Here is a 20,111-nt window from a genome sequence, read left to right on the forward strand (position 1 = left end):
CTGTGTGTCAAATAAATAAATAAAATCCTAAAAAAAAAAAATGCCTACCTAGAAAACCCAAGACAACTGGAAAACAGGGGAATAAGGGAGTACAATAAAGTTGTATTGTACAACATACACTCAAAAATTACTATCTTGGGGAACCTACTGATTCAGATGGTGGAACATGAGACTCCTGATCTTGAGGTTTTAAGTTCCAGCCCCACACTGGGTGTAGGGATTACTAAAAATAAAGTCTTTAAGAAAATTAATATCTTTACTAATTATCAATTAGAAAGTATAATTGCGGTGTGCCTGGGTGGCTCTGTGGCTTACAGCCGCTGCCTTTGGCTCAGGTCATGACCCCAGGGTCCTGGGATAGAGCCCTACATTGGGTTCCCGGCTCAGCGGGAAGCCTCTTTCTCCCTCTGCCTTTGCCTGCCTTTCTGCCTGCTTATGTGCTCTTTCCCTCTCTCTCTCTCTGACAAATAAATAAATAAAATCTAAAAAAAAAAAAAAAAAAGGAAAGAAAGAAAATATAATTGCTAAAAAAATCCCATTTCCAATAGCAATAAAACTATAACATACCTATTCAGACTAACAAGAAATATTTAAGACAATATGAAGCAAGATACAATTTTCTCTTTCCAAAATATCAACAAACACCTAAATGAATGGGGGAAATAAACCATGTTCATCTCTCCCAAACCACTCTCTAAATTCAATGCAATTCCAATTTTAAAAAGTCCCGATTAAATTTTTATTACCACGGCAAAAATGATTCTAAAGATCAACTAGAAGATCAAAGCCAAGAAGTTAAAAAGAAAAAAATTAAGGACTTAGCCTACCACATAGCAACAAACCTAGAAATAAATGCCTAGAATAATTAAAATAGTAATGTACTGGTAGAGAGAAATCAATTAATGGAACAGAGCAGTGAGTCTAGAACAGGTCTGTGTAATAGAGATTTAGTATAGGATAAAGTCTGTATTTCAAATTAGTGGCAAAAATGAAGAAGGATATTATTAAGTAAATGATTGTGGAACAAGGGCAAGTAGTTATCTCTCTGGAGCCCTAACTCATGCATAGACAAGAACAGATTTTGAGTGAACTAAATACATAAATTGGGAAGACCTTCCTGAATGATACAATAACACAGAAACTCCATAATGAAAAGGCCTGAAAAATCTCATATATAAATATAAATGTCATAAATGTCAAAGTTCTTTTTTTAAGATTTATTTATTTTGAGAGACAGAGAGTGGGGGAGAGAATGGATGAGGGAGGGGCAAAGCAGAGGGAGAGAGAGAATCTTCAAGCAGATTCCTCATTGAGTACAGAGTCCAAAGGGGGGCTCAAGCCCAGGATCCTGAGAGCATGACCCGAGCCAAAATCAAGAGTCAGATGCTTAACTGACTGAGCCACCCAGGCACCCCTAAATGCCAAAGTTCTGTAGAACAAAGGATGTGTTGAAGTTAACATGCTTAACAATTACATTTTACATAAAGCACAAAAAAGGCAAAAGAGGAGGCAAAAGAATACTTAAGATCATGACCTGAGCCAAAACTAGGAGTCGAATGCTTAAGGAACTGAGGCCACGCAGGCAGAGGCCACGCAGGCACGCCATCCTTCATGTTGATCTGGATGCTGATGTATGAGGATGGTTCAGACTGTAAAATTTCAGAGGGTATACACTTACGGGTACTTTCTGTGATAAATTTAGGGAGGAGTAACATGAGGAAATACTGAGAGAGGAGGAACAGAAGAGACCAAGATGCAATTTTACTTTTGATTTTAAATTAATCTATGTTTGCTATATGAAGAAGTATCTGTTATTTGCATAATTTTTTAAAAGTGAAAAATGAGAAAAAAGGCTACATCTATGACATATAACAGTCAAGACTTAGGATCCAGGCACAATCAAGACATTTCCATAAGGCATACCCTACCTGTGAATCTAATACGCTGGAAATTTCACGTGCACTGACATTCACTTCGTCCAGCTTCAAGCAAAACAAGTTTCTGGCAACCTGGACAAAATCTGAAATGGAATGCACTTCAGTAGGAACATGGCATTTAACCTCATCTAAATACATCTTACCTTTTTCTAAATGAAGTTGAAGCTATGCGTGATAACTAACACTTCAAACTTAACTTTTCAGTGGATTACCTCGAAGTGGTATTAACTGAAGCAACAGAAATACCACCTCAAATAAAAAGTGAGAGATAAACTGGTTTTAACTAATCTCAGTTAACTTTGCTGAGGTTAATAAGTCAGTTAAGATAACAACAAAGCACATACATGTCACAGGCATATCTATTTCTGCAACTCTTTTACCATGAGCAAGAACCTCTCTGAAACATAGGACAATATTGTGACTTGCAGCTTTTCTACCAGGAGCCAGAGGTTTAATAATAATAATAGCAGGCGCTAATATTTATAGCACAGCCTCTGTGCTCAGCACAGTGCTTTGCTATTTTATCCCCCCAACAATTCTCTGTGATAGGTCCTCTTATACTCTCCATTCTACACATGGCAGCTAAGACAAGTTAACGGCCAACTTCCCACGGCCACATGTTAAGTTAGTAGCAGACCAGAATTCCATTTAAGGTCTGACTCCAAGGCATATGATATACTCTTAACAACTGTTAATTAAGACTGCCTAATACTGGGGCGCCTGGGTGGGTCAGCAGGTTAAGAGTCTGCCTTCGGCTCAGGTCATGATCCCAGGGTCCTGGGATGGAACTCAGCATCTGACTCCCTGCTCAGCAGGGAGCCTGCTTCTCCCTCGTCCTCCACTGCTCCCCCTGCTTGTGCTCTCTTGCTCTGCCAAATAAATAAATAAAATCTTAAAAAAAACAAAAACAAAAAAGACCCCCCAAAACCTGCCTTATTGCTGGCTAGCAAACAAGCTTCTTCAAACATGAGTATGACCCCTTCATCTATGCATCTTCAAATTTTTTAACCTTAGCTATTACACTTTTAATTTCCAAAGATCCTTTTTTTGTATTCTCTGATGGTTCCTATTCTACAACATCCTATTCTTTATTTCCTGGATGCCTTATCTTTGTTTAACCTCTTCAAAGATGTTCACTATAGTTTGTCTGAAGTTCTCTCCTGATTTTGCATTATTCCTCCTTTTTCAGGGTTCTGTTTTTCTCTTTGTCAGAAAGTTTTGGGCTCTTCTATTTTACGTTGGAGAATTTCTCCAAATGTCTGGTGACCCTTGGCTATGAGTTCACATTTAAGAAGAATCACCACCAAAACACTGATTGGAAATTTTGTGTACATAACTTGCTTTGTCATCTGGCCAGTTTCACTACAGAGTAATCAGGGGGCCAACTGACATTTTGGTGCAGCTTCTTCAGCGAGAATCTTAGAGTCTCTTGCCTACAGAGGATAAACATGACTGCAAAGTTCACTGAGCAATCTGAGTGTGTGTTGTGATAACTAACCATACACTCCTCCAAATTCCCTGACTGCTGGCAACTATAGGTTCAGAAGCTCTCTGGTTTAACTTCTCAAGAGAATATACTTCTTTTCTTTTTAAGTATAAGGACTGTTACATCCTGGGCTGTTTGAGAGGGGACAGGTAACAGCTCAACAAAAACTTCTTATGCAGATTTTTAACAACCCTATTTGAAATGCCCTGCCTACATCTGGCCTTCAGAAGTACCTGATACTTTTAATTCCTAAGCCTTTTTAGGGGCAAATCAGCTTATTTCCTATTGTGTTTCCCCCATTGCTTTAGGCTGGGGGAAATATCACTTGGGCTTCTGGCCTCCATTCACCAATTCATTGACTATCCTTATCCACATTCCGTCCCTTCATATCATGGTTTTGGTTAATATATGCAAATCTGTTTTCTGTTTTCCTCCCTATTTGGGGTAATTTTCAAACAGGAGAGGAAGGCAAATGTTTTTTTTTTTTCTATCACTTTGAAACTAAAAAGTGAATTTCTTTTTAGTAATACAGATACTTTAAAAATGATACAATGTTGCATCTATCGTATAAGAAAAAAATTAAATACTGAATGTTATCAACGATATAAAAAACTGTTGTATTTAAACATTACTAGTGGCAGAATAAATGCCTACATATAATGTCTCTTGCAAACAACTTATGAATACCTATCAAATTTCTAAACCACTTGTGGGAATTTATCCTAAGAAAAAGAAGGAAAAAAAACTATGATGTTAAATATAGACTTATTTATACTATCAGCTACTGAGAAACCATCAAAATTCCCTAAAGAAGAAAGGCTTTATATTATAGTACATCAACTAAGTATGTCAATATTACACTAACTTTAATAAGAATAATTATATAGCATCATAAAAATATTTATTCTGTCATATTAACTGGAAAAAAGTATGAAATTTCACAGCAGTAGAATTAGAAGTTTGATATTTTATATTGTTTCTTTTGTTATTAGTGAGAAATGTTTACATTTCTCTACATTACAGTAAATAAGAAACAAAGAAGGATAGAATGAAAGTATTTTCGAGCTGGAAGATTCTAGGAAAGTCGCCTTTCTGCTGACCCAGCCAGGCCAAGTTAATTCTAGACAACATTTTAGGGTACTGACCAAGGAACTTGAAATATATTTGGTCTTTTTTTTCCCTCTCTCCTTCTAAAGAAGATGCACTCTTAATGAAAATAGGTCACCATAACTCTCCCACCAAGCTTCTGTGATGACACAACACGATAAACCTAATATTACCTCCAAAAGACACTGTCCCCTTTGGGTCTACTTGCACTTGCTGTCTCAGGGCTTGATGCTGTTCCTTTGTGGGATGAATTCCAAGATAATCTAGAGCCTGGAACGAAAAGGACTTATGTGAAGTAATTTTTCAAATCTCTGAAGAATAAAACTTTTCATTACAACTTTATTTTACAACCCAATGAAAAGAATCAATATCAGGAACAGGGACCAGGATTACATGCCCAGAGAGAGTCTGTTGACTATTTATGGATTAATTTTCTATAAAATATTAGCTTCCCAATTCTAACACCACCTCAATTTTTTGTGGTTTGCTTCTTTTCTTTTTTCTGTCTCTTTTTTTGCAAGACTAGCACTTTGGCTGATGCCAAATTTATAAGCATAGCTCTAAAACCAAAACTCAATTTCTTAGCTTAAAATATGTGATTATGGCAGAAGAAAAAATAGCAAGGAAATTCTATTAAAGCAGATTAAACATTAATTTCCATAAGTAGCACTACAAAACATACCTGTTCATGTATAGGTGGACGGGCACAGTGAGAAGAGACAGGAGAAATGGAGATTAGGAAAGAGTCATGGATTCATTCAATAGTGATTCTAGAGCTTAGCTAAGTATCATATTCCTGCTCCGTCTACATGGTCATAAATATTTGCCTTGTATAACATGGAATAATGGTTAACTTTTGGAGTTCTTTCCCTTCAGTTACAAAAATGTTCCAAGCACACAGACATACACAGAAAGACAATAATACAAAAAACATCCATGTACTCAAATACTCATTGGTATTTGCTTGAAATTATATATATTTTTAAGAAATAAACATTGCAGACTTGGTTGAAAGCTTTCGCTGTTGTTCCTCAGCAGGAACAACTATCCTAAGGTGGGTGTGTGCTTTCTGTCCACGATCTGATACCATTACTACATGTGTTCCCTAATGTTATGTACTCCCATGTACTTAAAATTTTATATCAATAGTGTACTATAAACATTCTTATTTATAAATTTATAAATTATTTGTTCACAAATTATTGTTTTTACCTCCATGTTATGATTTTGTAATTGCTCAATATTCTTATCTGTGAAACTACTTCACTTAACTTTAAATGGTATGCCACTGTATAAATACAAATTATATATTCTCTGATGGATGGGCTTTTATCATTACTCCAGCTTTTTAAAAAATTACAAAACATTATACATATCTCCTTGTATGGAGGTGTGAAAATTTCTCTACAGTATATCCCTAAAAGAGGAAATGCTGAATCATATGTAGTGTGTGTGTGTGTGTGTGTGTGTGTGTGTGTATACATATATATACTGTCAATTTTAGATATTATAAAATTATTCTCCAAACTGGCTGCAGCAATTTATACACACCACTGGCAATAAGACCTATTTTTCTACATTCTTAAGAGCATTTGTTGTTTTCACACTTTAAATTTTGTCAATATGTTGAATAAGATCTGGATGCTGTTGAATTCCTTTAGTTACAAGTGAGATTACACGTCTTTTGCATGTTTATTAGTGAAGTTTTTGACTCGTAAATCAATTAGCAATATGTCTTAAATTTTTACACAGTTTTGAGAAGTATTTTTTGTTAGTGATTTCTAATTTGGTGATGTTCTCCCAAATATAGAAACAAAAACTGTCTCTAGACATTGCAAAATGTCCCTGAGGGAAGGGGAAAAAAAAAAAAACTTCCTTGAGAACTACTTCTCCAGAGACAAACACTATTATTAATAGTTTGGTGTATAATTTTCTGAAAATTTTCTATGAATATAGAACCTAAATATTAAATATACATAAATTATGTATTTATTTATAATAATTATGCTATATAGTATTATACTTTTTTTAAAAATTGTCAATATATCATAGCTTTCTGTTCTGTACATTTTTGCATCTTTTGCATACTTTTCAAAACTGGTGTAATAGTGCCTTAACACTCAAGTATATATACTTCAAATTTTGAATGTAACAAAACATTACAAATTATGCCTCCATCCGAAAGGATGAATACCCAACTTTTGTAGCAACATGGACGGGACTGGAAGAGATTATGCTGAGTGAAATAAGTCAAGCAGAGAGAGTCAATTATCATATGGTTTCACTTATTTGTGGAGCATAACAAATAGCATGGAGGACAAGGGGAGATGGGAGAGGAGAAGGGAGTTGAGGGAAATTGGAAGGGAGGTGAACCATGAGAGACTATGGACTCTGAAAAACAATCTGAGGGTTTTAAAGGGGTGGGGGGTGGGAGGTTGGGGGAACCAGGTGGCGGGTATTAAGAGAGGGCACAGATTGCATGGAGCACTGGGTGTGGTGCAAAAACAATGAATACTGTTACGCTGAAAAGAAATAAAAAATTAAAAAAAAAAAGTCCCTTTTGAACTTCTCCCTAGAGGTAATACATCTTATACATTTGGTTCAATATTCCTGAGTATTTTATTATATAATATCTGGTATCTACTAAAAACAAATATGTAATAGATATACATGTTTTAAAGCAGGGCAATAAAATAAAAATTCCATGAGTACATTTAAGAATTATAAAACTGCCAATAGGGCTGAATTCACGTCATACTCCTGTCCTACTACACAAGAGATAACCACTACTATTGAACTGTGGGATTATCATCCCCATATGACTTATTTTAAGATGCCTGGTCACATACATAGGTATCCCTAATGTGTTATTTTTTTTTGCTATGTTTTAGCTTCATAAAAATGCTGCAGGTAGTCATAATTCTGAAACTTGCTTTTTTCACCCTATAGTATGGTTTCATCATTCATCTGTATATGCTATTTTAACATCAGCACATTCATTTTCATTGATAAGTACCTGATTAGATGAATATGTCACAATTTACTCATCTACCCTCCAGCACACTGAGGCTTTCTGCTTACCAGGAATGTTAACAATGAACATTCTTGTGCACATCTACTCGAGCACCTAGATACAACTTTCTTTTTTTTTTTTTTAAATAAAGGTTTTTATTTATTTATTTGACAGAGAGAGATCACAAGCAGGCAGAGAGAGAGGAAGGGAAGCAGGCTCCCTGCTGAGCAGAGAGCCCGATGCGGGGCTCGATCCCAGGACTCTGGGATCATGACCTGAGCTGAAGGCAGAGGCTTAAACCACTGAGCCACCCAGGTGCCCCTAGATACAACTTTCTTTAGGGTGTATACTCAGGAGAAGTATTGGTGGGTCTTTTTTGACTGACTGTAGGACATTTTTTTGTTTAAGATTTTATTTATTTATTTGACAGACAGAGATCACAAGTAGGCAGAGACACAGGCAGAGAGAGAGAGAGGAAGCAGGCCCCCCGCTGAGCAGAGAGCCCAATGTGGGGCTCGATCCCAGGACCCCGAGACCAAGACCCGAGCTGAAGGCAGAGGTCTCAACCCACTGAGCCACCCAGGCGCCCCTTATTGTAGGACTTTTAAAAGTATTTTGGATAGCAATATTTTATATTATGTTTATTACAAGTATTTTCTCCCAGTTTTCAGCACAACTTTTTACTATTTTATATTTTCTTTATGGATAGTTCCCAGGCATGTTTGCATACCATTACTTCATGTTTTTATAAACACATATAATAGGGTATCTGGGTGGCTCAATCGGTTAAGCATCCAACTCTTGATTTTGGTTTGGGTCATGATCTAGGAGAAGTGAGATAGAGCCCTGCGTCGGGCTCCATGCTGGGTGTGGAGTCTGCTTAAGATTCTCTTTCTCCTTTTCCCTCTGTCCCTCCCACTCTTCTTCCAAAAAAAAACCAAAAAACAAAAACAAAACAAACTTGAAATTTAAAACAGATTGTCTCTTGGGGAGAGGGAGAGGTGTATATGATCAAGAAGAAACACAAAGGCAATGTCAAAAATTCCGGTTCTTAGCTGGGTGGTGGGTACAGGTGGGTTTGTTTTATTATTCTTTAAACTGTACATATACAGTATAATCAATCTATGTATGACTGATGTTTTCATGTAAAGAAATAAAAACAATTTTACAAAAGTAATGCAAACAAAACACCTGTCACAGAAGGTACGAAATATGATTATTATTATACTAAGTATAATGGAACTTTATCAAGTACAATGGAACTTTATCTGGAGCCAAACTTTAGAAATTTACTCTAGATGAAAACAGCATATTGGTGAGGTAAGCTCATAAATTTAAATGGAAAATAATTTATTTTTGGTCAAAAAACAAGTTCCAAAAATTTCTTGAATAAGTAATGGGATCTTTTAACCTTAAGCAAAAATGCAAACTGTTTAATGGACAAATAAAAGTCCTTAACTCTTTCTAATGTCTGAAGGATGAATTTTAAAAATGTCACTTCTTTACAATATCCATCCCATACTTCCCAACCTAATATAAAGAACAAGTCATTAACTGTAATCAGACATGGGGTATGCCATTGCTCACTACAGCTTTCTTCAAACGCTACAGAAATGGCAAGAGGTAAAGTAAATATCAGCACAATGGCATCTGTATCCCAAAGCATCTTTCTCAGGTATAAAAATACACGTATAATGGAAGTACAATAATCCTTGGTCTTCGAGCCAACTAATAAATTGTATACCTACTTGCTGTGTTTACCATGCCTACTTATGAGTCTAACATTAGGATTAAATGAGACCCACAATACTCAGAAAAAGGCTTTAAAAATATAGCACTGCAAATACCTATGGTGAAATTATTTTAAAATATCTGTATATTAAATCATTCTCAGAATATTCATAGAAAGAGGCAATCCATTTTTCAGAAAAGGAATTAATAAATAAGTAGTTTAGCATTAGAAATTATTTTCTAGTATATCCTGATACAAAACTGGTTACTTAGACTGGTGAAACATAGAGGATTTCATGAAGACAATGCCATAAATATATGTATATATCTTGACAGGTAATTTCCTTTAGCAAATTCTAACTTTTTTCCATTTTTCTTGAGAATTGTACTGAGTAGGCTATTTACTTCATAACCACTTGATTAGTCAACACCTTTCCTTGTGGAATCTTATTATAACACAAATTTCCTAGATGCTATATGTAATATACTTATAGAAGATAAAGGAAAAGATAATTTTATTTCATTTTAAATATTTGATCCCATTGGCCTGATCTGTTACTGAATAGTAAATACGTTAAAAATATAATAGATAATAAAATTGAATCTGTCTACAAAATAACAACTGAAATAGAAGGACCTATTTCAAAAGGAATGATACAGATATTATTACATTATTATGCAACCAAACAAAAAAGGAAGAGTAGCTTAGCAAATATTTGGGTAAATAGGAGCTAATTTGGATTCTGGAAAAAAAAAATTCTTATTAAGGAAGATGCTGTTTCATACTCTGAAAACACAGAATGCTCTACTAAATAAAGTCACTAAATATACTTTGAATAAGAAGAAGCTGAATTAACACAGAATGTGGGTTGCCTTTGCTATAATACTGCCATTTTATTTTTCCAGAAAAATAATTTGTTTAGGCTAAAAGGAGGACCAAACCCTGGAAATTCTGATTCAACAGTCAAACAACTCAAATTTCTAAGAATCAATACAGATTTCGATGATTTTCATATCTAAGGCAATTAATTAGATTTTTTTAAAAAATCATGTGCTAGGAAAACTTAAATTGGGTAAGAAAACAAAGGCTGCCAAGTCAAGTCATTAGCTGGATAACTCTCTCCTTACCCAGAGAAACAGTATTAAATCTGGATGTTTAGAAATGCATATTAAAGCAACATCATTAAAAAACAATAACTTCTTTATTTTTTAGATATTTATAGGTGTTTTTACACCTCAAATAGACATTTTAAAAAAATGTTAATATTAACTGATTGTAAAACCTTGGCAGATTTAGTCAGAATTAGTCAGAACTTACATTTAAGTCACCAATAAAAAGAGAGTACAAGTTAGCAAAAGAGATTCAGGATTTTGAAAACCTAAACAAGCTATCTTAAGTATCTAATTAATTGGAAAGTTTAATGAGCACAGACCAGGTGCTTAAACAGTGGTAGGTATACTAGATATCATCATGAAGAAACTTAATCTTGTTGTCAAAACAAAATACACAAAAGACTGTACAGCACTACAAAGTCATGTTGTGCTATAGATGTGCAAACTAAGGCAATATTAACCCAAACTATAATAGTTAGCAAAATCTGGACACAGGAGTTGCAATTGAGTTAGCATGTGAGCACTGGGCAAGAGTCAAGTTGACTTTGGAAAAGGTATTTGGTACAGGACCATTCAAGCAAAGGTTTGACTGTGGGAATAAATGCAATGTGTATTTATGGTAGCTGTGCACTTTCAAACTCTCCCTAAAATGTAAAAAAAAAGAAAAAAAATCATTATTCATGAAAAATGATAGGAAAATAGAGGCTATGGACCTATAGCACTATATCCATTTTTATATTTAAACCCATTTTTATATTTAAAAAAAGACAGCACATTTTTGCTGTGAGCTCCCAGGTCACCTCATAGGAAAAGCTCTAAAATGCTTTTTTACTTTTACTTCTTCCTTTTTAATCACCTACATTTCTTTGACATACAGAAGCTCTCAATATTTCACTCTCCCCAGGACTAATTTTTGGTGCCTCTTAGTACACTGCTACCAGCTTCTTTATATTTAGTAAGCATCTATTTTGTTCTTTAGGATTTAGTTTCCCTTTGCTTTTTAAAAAGTTGCACTTACTGCTATTACACATACTTGGGCATAATTCATTCTCTGTTTCCTTTGATTCTACACTGTAAAACATCACGTTTGTTTTATTCCTACACAGGAGGAAACTGATTAATTTGGTGTCAATTTAGGTTACAAAAGGTTTTATTTCTATTTTGTACTTGTGAGTGGGCTGCTCAACTCAAACATAAATAATTAAAACTCAAACTGCCATTCATTTAATCGCAAAAAAGTAATTCTTCAAGAAAGTAATGGCTCCAGTCCTTCCTTTATCCTCTCAGAGAATGAGAACACTTCCTTACTTCTATTTTACAGAAGAAAAATGGAAATTTAAAGTATTTACCATTTCCAGTTTCTCTGCCTTGAGGCGAACAGAGGGATTTAGGGAAATCTTCTTTCCTTGTGGTCCATAATTATCAGTCCATGCAGGGGCAATATCTAAGAGACAACAGGGTGCACGTTAATTGGAAACTTAATTGGAATAGAACTTTTCATTTGACAGGATGTGTTCTGGGCTCCTGCTGTTCAAAAATAATTCTGGCTAATCAGTTGGCAGTTTTTACTTTTGTTTTCATTTTTTTTTTTTCTTTAAATCTAAAATGTATCATATAAATCACCCTCACTTGAGCACTAAAAGATCTAATACAAAAAGAATGGCCAATTATGCCTTAAATCCCATGGAAATATTAATTTAAAAGACAAACATACATCCTACCAGTACCCCATCATCAAAATGCCTTACTAATTGTAAAGTGAAGCCTTATCTTCCAAAATAAGTAAAATCAAGTTAGGAATTCAAAAATATCATGATATTTCTTTGGCAGAAGCGGTTTTGTTACGGAGTTCTGAAGGTACTATGGAAAAACTTCTAAGTGCAAATTGTTTCAAGTTTGCACATAAAGTATGATGCAGACTAGGAACTTTTGGAACCCCTTACTTTACATTAAGGTTATATTTCAGGAAGCATAGATGGACTTCCACGAGTTGAGTTTCATACACCTCTCACCCGTTCTAATGCCTTCTTAATCTACACTGATGATTTAGATGAGCCTTCGTCCTTTTTGCAGGAATAAGAGATCAGATGCCACAAAGGATTAGACCTTGAAAAATTATTTGTTTTAATATGCCAAAGTATGTAAAACAAATTCTTGTACTTCATGTCAATCCTTGTATCTAAATTGTCACTATTCTAAATACACTTCTAAATGGTATTTTACTAGTTCTACATAGAAACAAGAGGAAGAGAAAAAACTTTTTGAAATGTCACATCTTTATGCAGTGTTTTAATTTTTTTTTAATTTCTCAGAGCATCTGTCTCTAAGTACAAAATGATTTGCATTCTCTTTCTTAAGAACATAAGAAGCGCATATGAAAATAAATAGTCTTCCTCTAAACCTTTAACACATCCTTAACATTCTATGTAAAATCTTGAATATAGCTTATAGGTGTCAAGATCATAAAAAAAAAATGGTTACTGACTTTTAGCTTCAAATGGAATCAAACCTTGAGGAAGAGTGATTTTAGTATAATAGAATTTTTACATTTCTGATAAAAGCAGCAAAATCTCTTTTGTCATCGTGATACTTAATTGTTAGCCACGAGACAAAAAATAGTATATATGTATATATATGTCTTTTTTTCTTTTTTTCTCTTAAGAGAAATTCTGTGCCAAACCTACAGTGTGGCACAAAAGATCAGCATGGAGTAGCGTGGTATAGAAGACCAAAGAGCAGGGAAGTCAAACTTTATTTTTCATTTTTAATGTTTGGATTTGTGAGGCTTGTCAATGACCTTCAGCTTGACGCCTGACCTGCAATTAAGGAACACGAGCACTAGTAGGTGGACCCAAACTAGCCTAATCATGATTTCTGACCAATAATCCTCCTCCTGGGAGTGAAATCCCCTATGCAAGTGTTAAGTATGTGGAAGGGCTAGGGGTGGAAGGGAGACAGAGCAGAAAGAGACAGGGAGGAACAGGGACACACACACAGCAACCACACACACTGAGGCATGCATTCTCAGTTATGTATTCCTATACATAAGCATAAAAATTTGCCGTTTGTAACAGTGGAAATGACAGCAGATCAGCTCTTATTTATGCTTACTTTGAGCCAGACAATGCACTAAGTACTTCATAGAGATGAGCTCATTAAGCTTTACGATAGCTATAATGACATAGGTGTCATTATTGCCATCCCAAAGATGGAGAGATCAAGGTCCCAAAAGGTAAAGAAACCAGCCTATGATCACACAGCTAGGAAGTGACCATGTCAGGATTCTAGTCTCTTGTGACTCCCAAAGCCATGATTCCTAAATGTCGTCAGTATCTTTCATCATGTTTTCTCATCTGTAAAGTAGTTAGAATAAAATAGTGCACCTTACAGAAATTGTAAAGGTAAAATATAGAATCAGAGAAAACTACTATGAACACTAGAGAATATTGTTTGTTTGTGTTTAAGTAGGCTCCACGGCCAGCGTGGAGCCCAACATGGGGCTTGAACTGGTGACCCTGAGATAAAGACCCGAGCTGAGATCAAGAGTCACACGCTTAACAGACTGAGCCACCCACGCACCCTTAGAATATTGTTAATATTAACAAACAGACGTATAACAGGAGATTTAAAGTAAAATTACAGTAACTCCCCCCCCGCCCCGCATATTTAACAATATGCAGTCATGGCTTAACAAAATCCCACTTTCTTTCTGCCAACCTTCCCCTAAACCTGTACCTTTGAGCCAAAACCTCAGGAGGATTTGTGCATAAATCCGGCATGCTTTGGTGATTCAGAGGAGCTTGACCTGAAAAGCTGCTCATAGACAGACAGCTTTCCCCATTTGCTGGTGACATCTCTCAATTCTGGCCTCAAGCTCTTGACTTGCTCCTCTCTGGGGGAGTGAGGATTTTCAAAGGAAAGCTTATTATTCTCTTGGATCTTCTCTTCTATTCCTCTTTTTAGGGGAAGAAAGGGAATGTTTTAAGAGGGCAGGATCAAAACCATTTGGTTTATACCACGAACCCTCTATGGATATTTTCCCCCATCACTATTTTGTTTCAGTTATAAAACCTTAGTGTGGGAGGATTACAGTTTGTGTTCTGGTAAAGTTAAAGTAATGATAATATTTCTTCATGCAATAATTCTTCACTCATTTTTTCAGGAATGTCTGTAGTATGCTTTGAGCTCACAAGTTCATGCATTAGTCAGCTTATAGCAATAGTAAACGACTCTGAGTTCTGAAATAAGACATTTATATAATAGTTTTTAAAAAACATATTCAAGTATTATGGATTTTTAAAATTCTAACCAGTTTTACACTTTGGAATAATTTTGAGATGGGAACATGGGTAGATTTGCTTCAATTCAGTTTGTTTTGTTGAGATTAACATTAAAACTTATTTATATTTTTTGAATAAATACCAACTGGCTGAAGAAGTTTAGATGTGACAGTTAAGGGTCTAATTTGGGAAAAATCTATAATTAAGTGCTTATAACAGACAAATCACAATGTATGTAAGTTACCTAGAGATAATTTGGAGTTAATTTTGTTTTTTTTTTTCCCCCTAGAAAGATCTGGGCTACTACACTTACGTGAAAATAAAAAAATAAGACTACCTCAATGCTAATTCTACCCTACAAAAGTGTTCAATTTTAATTGTATTTTAATATTTACTTTTCAGAAGGAAAAAATGAAACAAGATGGGATCGGGAGGGAAACAAACCATAGAAGACTCTTAATCTCACAAAACAAACAGGGTAGCTCGGGGAAGGGGGTAGGGAGAGGGTGGTTGGGTTATTGACATTGGGGAGGGTATGTGTTATGGTGAGTGCTGTGAGAAGTGTAAGCCTGATGATTTGCAGACCTGTACCCCTGGGGCTAATAATGCATTATATGTTAATTGAAAAAAAATTTTACTTTTCATACAGCTCACTCAAATATATTTTCATTAAATCATTTTTCTATTATAAAATATAGCACTCTTTCTTTTAGTCACTTATGTGAATTTACCTCATTTTATTCATTATTCTGGGATCTCTTCATTCTTTTTTTTTTAACATTTTTATTTATTTATTTGACAGAGAGAGATCACAAGTAGGCAGAGAGGCAGGTAGAGAGAGAGGAAGGGAAGCAGGCTCCCTGCTGAGCAGAGCGCCTGATGCGGGGCTCGATCCCAGGACCCCGGGATCATGACCTGAGCCGAAGGCAGAGGCTTAACCCACTGAGTCACCCAGGTGCCCCAGGATCTCTTCATTCTAATCAGATCTGCTTCCTAGGATGACCTGATATCTAGCTCATCCTTTGTTCTGTGCTTTTGCTCACGGTGCTTCCTTCACTTAGGAAGATCTCCACCCATCAATCGATGTTTACCACTTCTTGCATGATCTGGATGATGTCTGATTTTTGCCAAGAAATTTCTACATGTTGTGACAAATTCTTTACTATGTACTAATTTGGGGGGTGAAGGGAGGATGCAAAACTGAATTAAAGAATGGGAGCTTTTGTTTCCAGTCTAAAAATATCCCCGAAATATTATCTGAGCTACGCTATAGTCAGTGGGTTCTGTAATATTAATAATAACAGCAAAATTTACTGAGCATATGCTATGTACCAATTACAATGCTAAGTGCCTGATATGCATGATCTCATTTAATATTCATAAAGACCCACGAGGCAACTATTTCAAGGTTACACAGCTAATAAGCTGGAAGCGAAGAAAAGAATCTTTACATTTGCATTCAGAGCCTGTGCCTTCCCTACACCACACTCTGGCCACTTCTTTCCTTCTCCACTTTGTTCACATCTTCACACTATCTGGACAAGATAGTATGACCCTTTGAATACAGAAACCACCCGTACCCCACTCTAGTTAACACAGAATACCACAAATGGTAGTTATTCAATAAAATAAACACATACATACATGTTTTCTAATCTGAATGATGAAGGTTTTTTTTTAACCTATGTTTTATTTCACCATAGACTCTTAAGTATCTCATGGAAAATATCCTTATTCCTTCATAATTCCTACTGAACTATGTTTTCTACATACATGACATGTTCGGTAAGTGGTTCTTGAATAAATAAAAGACTAAGAGAGGCAATGAGCAGTCCAATGACTTTCAAAATTAAAATCATGTTACATAAATGTATCCTTACCATTGTTCACTTCTTTCATCTATATTTTTTTTCTTCTTCACATGTGTTCACAGTTTAAAATAAAAACAATACATCAAGAGAATGGAAATTAATTCCATAAAAGGGATAATACTGGGACGCCTGGGTGGCTCAGTGGGTTAAAGCCTCTGCCTTCGGCTCAGGTCATGATCCCAGGGTCCTGTGATCGAGCCCCGCATCAGGTTCTCTGCTCATCAGGGAGCCTGGTTCCTCCTCTCTCTCTACCTGCCTCTCTGCCTACTTGTGATCTCTGTCTGTCAAATAAATACATAAAATCTTTAAAAAAAAAGAATACTAATAAAATTTCTAAGAGTCAAGGAATCCCTCTAAGTAGAAGGGCATTTAATTTACGGCTAGAGATTGCTACCAACCCACTGGTAAATACTGGTCTCAGAGGAAAAAACTGTGGAATCCGCTATAAATTCCCAATAAGTGTGGTGCCTGTGTGCTGTGGTCTGAAAGCCTGTGTCCTCCCCAAATGCCTATTTCAAAATGCTAACCCACAAGGTGATGGTATTCGGAGATGGGGCCTTTTGGGGGGGCTGAGGTCACGAGGGTGAAGCTCTCCTGAATGGGATTAGTATTGTGACTGAAGAGACCCCACAGGTCTCCATGTGAGGATACAATGGGAAGTCTGCAACCTGAAAAAGGCTCTCACTGGGACCATGCTAGCACCATGATCCTGGATTTCCAGCCACCAGAACTGTTAGAAATACATGTCTGCTGTTTATAAGCTACCCAGTCTGTGGTATTTTGTCACAGCAGCCCAAATGGATGAAGATACCATGTACTTTATGTTAATTTGTCCTTATTTTGCAATTCTGATCTAGACTAATGGTATTAAAAATTAAAATATACAGGTAACAACTTACATTATAATTTTTAGACATATGTAATTAACTCTTCCTTTCCTTAAGCATTGGTTTTTGATTGTTGTTGTACTTAATTTTTGGACATAATTTAAAGGGAAAGTTTTTTTCTTGATATTGGAGCTACAAATAGATACTTCACAGTTTGATAAAAAGCAATTTTTTTAATGGGTGGCTCACACAATTAACATTTTATTGTTTTAAAAAGTCAGTAAATCATTTCATGGTAATTATAACTAAAATATTCAATTCATAATACTGATATTCTTTTTAATTTACATCTATACGATCTCTTCTTAAAAAAACCAAAAACATATTTTTTTTCTTAAGCTATGCTCCCATCTATAATTTCTCTGAAAGGTGCATTTAATGAACCTCACCAGTATTTCCCTAAAAGGACAAGGCAACCTAATCTTGATTTAAAGAAGAGTTTACATTATTTGATTTCAACAGTTCATTGATTACTACAGCTTCACAGACACCGTTATGATAATGCATCTTAAAATTTCAACCCTTTGTTCAAGAAAATTTCTAATAAAAGATCTAATCTAACAGGGACCATTGCACAATACATTCATTTTGCTCTTTTATTCACTGAAGGAAAAAAGGCATAATGCACCCTTCTTTAAAGTCTATTAAGTCACATTATGTACTCCTCATTGAGAAAGAGTAATTGAAAGAAATAATAATAAAGAGGAATTAAATGTGCATTTACCTGTATTAGACATATCCGTAGGGCTGTTTCCCGAAGAAGTAATTGGAGTCTGTTCTGTTTTCTTGTATCCAGTTTTCATCTATGAAAGAAAAGGAAGAACATAAAATGTCATTTTCTAAAGTAGGTCAAAGACCAGACTAGAAGCTCACGTTAACATAAAAAGAATGGTTTAAGAGATTAAAGCAGTAATCCAAAAAAATATGAGATCTCTAAAATTTTGTTATATTTATCTCCAAGCAAAGCATTTCAGAATTAAAGAACAACTGCTTTCAGCTCTACCATGTCCAAGGACAACAAAATATTAGGCCACGCACCTTATCTTTGAAAAGGTATTACAACCCCAAATAAAAAAGTATAAGTAAGGGGCTGACAGAAAATCTTACACTCTGTATCTTACTAGCAGGTTCCCGAAACTGAAATTGCCTTTGACAAATTTTATTCCATTGACTGAAAGCCTACCTGAGTTTCCTATTTTGTTTTATAGCTCACATATATTTTAAGAGTACATGCTCTATTTTATAACTTTGACTTTTTAGGGCCCTGTTGCAATTAGTAATCAACTGTCGATTCTGATGTAGAAACTCCCTCTTCTGGGTGAGTCTACTGGGGTGAACTAGGTATTAGCATGCACACGTGAGGGAACCATAGCCACCTACACTGGGTAATTAGGATTAGCCTCATTGTGCAAGAGAAAAAGCTAAGGAACAAGAAGGAAGACTGACTGTCTTCAGTCAAGCAGGCAACAGAAATAAGAATAAATTAAACCATATTAGAGATTTTCTGAAAATAAATATGACATTCCTAACATAGTTTTGAATGACAACTAGACATATCTCCTCGAGGCCATTCCTGATCATGACTTTCCGGACAAAAGACACACTGACTTGAAAAATTATATTATTGATAGCACAGTATAAAAATATTAAACAGAAAAAAAAAGAAAAGCACTTTCAAGGAAATATAAATCTGTTAAAAAAAACTACACTAACAAAATTAAAATTCTATTGCATATAACAAACATAAAAACATACAGGGGATTTACGGACTACATAAATATACAGAGAAATGTAAGATTACCTGATTTATCCTAAAAGAAGGTAAAATGGTATCTGTAGTTTGGGGAGTAGATGAGGTCTTTGGAATTAGTGTTTCAGGGGGAGATGGAAGAAGGCTAAATGTCGAGACTTGAGGTCCATATTCTCCTGAAGCTTGTAAAAGAGATGTACAAGATGGATTTCCTGGATGACTGCCATCAGATTTTTGTCTTATGAATGCTATCTCCCAAACAGATTCTGACCTAGCATTAAAAAGAAATCACTTTATGGATATAGTGTGGATACAGTACAGCTGAATTTTAAGATAATGTTTCAATTATTATTAAAATATACTTGTTTTGGGGGTGCCTGGGTGGTCGGTTAAAGCAGCCAACTCTTGATGTCAGCTCAGGTCACAATCTCAGAGTTGTGAGATCAAGCCCCATGTCGGATTTTGCTGCTCAGTGAGGAGTTTGCTTGAGATTCTCTCTCTTCCTCTGCCCTCCCCCACCCGGCTCACATGCATGCTCTTTTAGGATCTAAACTATTTAAACCTCTTAAGTTACTGTTTTTGAGAAGACATGCTAATTAACTCATTCTATTTTATGAATAGGATAGTTACCTCAACTTGGCTCTGGTAATTATGCTTTTTGCTTCTTCAAAGGATACACCAATCATAGATTCCTTGTTTATTGAGACAAGTTGATCTCCTGGCTTCAAACGTCCATCCTAACAAAAGTAGTAATAAATATAAAGGAATTAATAATGATGGTGTTTAAAAAAAGAAACAAACTGATGCAACTAAACAAAAAAAAAAATTTAGTAAACAGTCTTTCTAAGAAGGAGTAAAAAGAAAATCTTAGACAAAAAAACCTCACTAGCAAAAAGTTTTTACTAAAGCCTGGTTTGCTTACATACGGAATGAAAT

General features: G+C 35.3%; 1 protein-coding gene across 2 annotated transcripts in view; it reads right to left on the reverse strand.

The window, feature by feature from the left end:
• STXBP4 (syntaxin binding protein 4) overlaps positions 1–20,111 on the reverse strand; it is a 157,847-nt gene that overhangs the window by 110,472 nt on the left and 27,264 nt on the right. For both annotated transcript variants that reach the window (XM_032872018.1, XM_032872019.1), the window contains exons 5-10: positions 19,806–19,912; positions 19,227–19,446; positions 18,150–18,228; positions 11,737–11,831; positions 4,704–4,800; positions 1,929–2,020 (exon numbers count right to left, since the gene is read on the reverse strand). In XM_032872018.1, coding sequence (XP_032727909.1) covers positions 1,929–2,020; positions 4,704–4,800; positions 11,737–11,831; positions 18,150–18,228; positions 19,227–19,446; positions 19,806–19,912 — 690 coding nt within the window. The remainder of the gene's footprint in view (positions 1–1,928; positions 2,021–4,703; positions 4,801–11,736; positions 11,832–18,149; positions 18,229–19,226; positions 19,447–19,805; positions 19,913–20,111) is intronic.

Source organism: Lontra canadensis, unplaced genomic scaffold (genome assembly GCF_010015895.1).
Source record: "Lontra canadensis isolate GAN:19392208 unplaced genomic scaffold, GSC_riverotter_1.0 scaffold43, whole genome shotgun sequence".
Taxonomy (NCBI): Eukaryota; Metazoa; Chordata; class Mammalia; order Carnivora; family Mustelidae; genus Lontra; species Lontra canadensis.